Source organism: Triticum aestivum, chromosome 5A, assembly GCF_018294505.1.
Source record: "Triticum aestivum cultivar Chinese Spring chromosome 5A, IWGSC CS RefSeq v2.1, whole genome shotgun sequence".
Classification (NCBI taxonomy): domain Eukaryota; kingdom Viridiplantae; phylum Streptophyta; class Magnoliopsida; order Poales; family Poaceae; genus Triticum; species Triticum aestivum.
This window is the reverse complement of record NC_057806.1, coordinates 628074366-628078227: the sequence shown is the minus strand read 5'-3', so window position 1 is coordinate 628078227 and position 3862 is coordinate 628074366. Positions and strand designations below refer to the sequence as shown.

Genomic DNA, 3862 nt, shown 5'->3' with positions numbered 1-3862 from the left:
CTGGCAGCAATTGTGTGCATGTCAAACTACTAGTGATCTGCTCTGCTCTGCAGCAAAGACTGAAAAGAATAGTTCCTTGAAAATTTGGAATTAGTAATTGTGATAACCAAGAATTATATGTATCAGGTAACAAGAGGCAGTGCTACTTTTTATCGCGGTTAAATCTTTGCTTGTGTCCTGAAGACCGTCGCCTGAGCTATTGTTTTTGTTTCTCTGGAGCATCGATCGATCATGTATAGAGTTTGGGAGAAACCTGAAGACTGTCATCAACGGTTTGTCTGTCTGAGCAGGCGAGATCCGTGTGCTCAGTCAGGGGACAGAGATGGTGCTTTGACTGCCACTGCTGCACTGCACTGGTGCTCGGAGTCCTGGACGGACCTATCTATCTAGTCCGGCGACGGCTCGACCAGTCGCGCGGCTAATTTCACATATTTGACCTGAGGCCTAAATCAATTCACAAACTGACCTGCTTTGAAAAAAATTTCACTCTGCTGACCCTTTGGTGTGGCGCCCGACAGCTGGGCGCCGCACCCTACTGTGCAGCGCCTTTTCCTTAGGCGTCGCACATCCTGCCAGCGTGGCAGCCCTGGTCCAGTTGCGGCTCCACACACACCCGTGCAGCGCCTAAGGGCTAGGTGCCACACACCTGTAATGTGCAGCGCCTAGCTCTTGGGCGTTGCACAGTGACTTAAGCGCGGCCCCAGCCCGACCAGGCAGTTCTTCATCTCTACGCTCTCTGGACAGAGAGCAGCGGCGGCGGCGGCGCCCCCATCTAATCCCCCCACATCCCTCTCAGATCTGAAGATTTGATCCGTGGATTCGATCCCCAATCCATCCTACTAGGTAAACTCTTCCCTTCTCTTTCTTTTGCTCCGTAAATTTGTTGCCATTCTAGAGATTTGTCCATGATTTGATGGAACCCTTGATTTGTTTGGTTTGCTCGATTTAGGATGTGTATTCATATTGGTAGTATCGTAGTGTTATTTATTAGTTCACAATATATGATTCTTGTTGTTGAAACCCTAGATTGTTTAGTTTTTTTTAGATATATATGAGATGCCTATTTTTATAGATAACTATGAGATGTTGATTTTTGTAGACATATATGAGAAGTTTGTTTAGATATATATTAGATGTTCAGTTTATTTCAAATATTAGATGTTGAGTTTATTTGAAATATTAGATGTTTAGTTTATTTGAACACATATGACATATTCATTGTGTGAGAAGGAGATGTTGAGATTCTTGTAGTTGAACACATGTTATATGTTTAGTGTATACCGATATTTGAGATGAAGATGAACTTTTATATGTTTATTGTTTGAAATTGTAAGGATGGTTTGGCTTCTGGACGATGTCTACGACGTGCAACACCGGGCCTACATGATGCGCGAGAAGGATAAGGTAATAATGAGTAATCTAAATATTTTGCAAATTTGCCTTTAGTTGAAATTTACATGCCCTAAGATTTGTCATTACTTGTTTTTTGCAGAAGCTTGAACCTCTGAAGATTCGGTATCACGGGGTCTCTGGTCCTGCCATGCCTTACGATGAGCGGTACACACCGTACATCAAGCAGGCAGGACTACTCCCGTGGACTCTGTTGGTCAGCCGGTCCACGCCGAATCTGAACGCTCCACTGGTGTCCGCTCTTGTTGATCGGTGGAGGCCAGAGACCCACAGTTTCCATCTTCGGACCGGGGAGATGACCGTGACGCTCGAGGATGTCTCGTTGATCACCGGTCTTGCTATCGACGGGAGGCCTCTATGTATGAGCACCGATTCTGATGGGTGGCACGAGCAGATGATTGCTCTTATCGGTATGGCTCCTACCGAGGCTGAGGATGATGTAGAGGAGGGAGAAGAGAAGAAGAAGAGGGAAAGGAAGGCAGCCGGAGCTGCTTTCACGTGGATTCAAAATAACTTTGCGACGTGCCCTCCGGATGCAACTGATGATGTGATCCAGACACATGCTCGTGTGTATATGTGGTACATTGTGTCGAGGACTTTGTTTCCTGACTCCACTGGCAAGAACGCTCCATGGATGTGGCTGAAGGCGTTGACCGTCTTCGATAGCAAATGGAGCTGGGGTTCAGCGACTCTTGCCTACTTGTACCGACAGGTAGTTGATCTGTTTTGTGATCAACTCATTTATTCATTAGCAATGCAAGCTTGCTGTCAAGTTAACATTGTTTTTCTTTCATATGTAGCTGGATGATGCGTGTTGCAGGATCACACCTAGTGCAGGCATTGGTGGTAATCTGCTTCTACTTTCTGTATGGAGCTGGGAGCGTCTGCCTGTTGGACGCCCGAAGAGCGTCAGGTTTGATCCTTGGTATGCAGATGAACATGACGAATTACGGCGCCCCACGTGGGCTTACAAGTGGGATATCGTTTCCGAGATGACGAACGATGTCAATCTCATGTACCAAAAGTACATTGCCGAGTTGGACACGATTACGCCTGAGCAAGTAAGGAGGTCATTACTTTAGTCCTTTCTCATGCTTGCTTGAAAAATAGTTATCAAATTTGCATTGTTGCCCTGTTTCATAGGTGGAATGGCAGCCATATGGCGCGGGTGAGAGCTTGGGGTACACCGTGGACTTCCGCCTCAACCCGATGTGCTTGCGGGATAAGGATCTCTGGCTTATGCGGTGCCCATTGATATGCAACTGGGCGGTTGAGTTTCATTTCCCGCATCGCGTGTATCGTCAGTTTGGTCTTTTCCAGCCTCACCCGCCGGATTGGGTGGACACGGATAAAGCACTTCATAGGTAAGAGAGCATGTGTACGTATTGTCTAATCATCGGGGCTCCTTTTGATTATGCTAATGTTTGGTTTTATACCACGCAGGTTGGACAGGAGAAGGCAACGGAAGATAAAGGACTGGGCCAAGCATCATTCTGCGTATGTTACTCGCTTCCAGCTTTGTGTGGAGCAAGCTCGTAGCACTGCACGCGCCCCGCTTTGTGAGCACAACTCACTTGCTTTTGATAACTACGTACGATGGTTTATTGGAACTACTCGAGTTGAGATATGCCCGCCGGCATATAATGAGGATATTCTTGAAGAACCCGTAAACTTTGAGGATCTAGCAAAGGGGAAGTACAACAGAGATGTTAGGCTAGGGCAAGGAGTGCCTGCTGTTCCGGTGATTAACTATGTGGTAAAGTGTTCCCCTTTTTACTTTCCTGTTGACCGTATTACACATGTTTGAATGGCTAACGCATTCATTTTTTCTCATCCGCAGCGCACCGAGATCAAGAAAGCAGCTGATGAGAGCCAGTCTATTCTGGAGAAGACACCGGTTGGAACTGGCAATGATGATGGTTCACTACGAGCATTCCTCAAGGTACATATCGCATTCACTATGAGAGCCAGTCTATGTTGCGAAGTTTGATATCTTACACACTTGTTCATGTTACAGCGTCAGGCCAAGAAGTTAAGGCGGTCATCGAACCTTCTCGGTTGCCGTGATCCTGAATATGATGAACCATCTGCCTCTAGGTCTGGTACACCATCAGACCCCGCACCCCACCATGAGGGGGGCGATGTGAGTTCCTCATATGCTTATGTGGATGATGAGGGTGGGATCACCCAAGAGGTATGACTAATCATTTAGATGTGATTCTCACTTGATTACGACATCGGCCTTCACCATATTGTTTCGTTGTGTGATAGGGCGATGAGCTTGATGATGACATGACTTTGGCGGACGCTCAAGCTCGGTCCGCATATGTGTTCAAGCCTAGGCAGCCCAGACGCCGGTACACGCCCAACGACTATGACAACAGAGGCAACCCAAAGGTGGTCGTAGGGACCTCGCGGATGGCTAGATTGGATGATGAGGCGGAGGAGGAGG

General features: G+C 47.2%; 1 protein-coding gene across 1 annotated transcript in view; it reads left to right on the top strand.

Annotated features, from left to right (window-relative positions):
* Nucleotides 1–2372: 2372 nt before the first annotated feature.
* LOC123105461 (uncharacterized) overlaps nt 2373–3862 on the top strand; it is a 7205-nt gene continuing 5715 nt past the window's right edge. Inside the window, exons 1-5 of the mRNA XM_044527537.1 lie at nt 2373–2471; nt 2554–2774; nt 2854–3166; nt 3251–3352; nt 3428–3604. Coding sequence (XP_044383472.1) covers nt 2403–2471; nt 2554–2774; nt 2854–3166; nt 3251–3352; nt 3428–3604 — 882 coding nt within the window. The 5' untranslated portion in view covers nt 2373–2402. The remainder of the gene's footprint in view (nt 2472–2553; nt 2775–2853; nt 3167–3250; nt 3353–3427; nt 3605–3862) is intronic.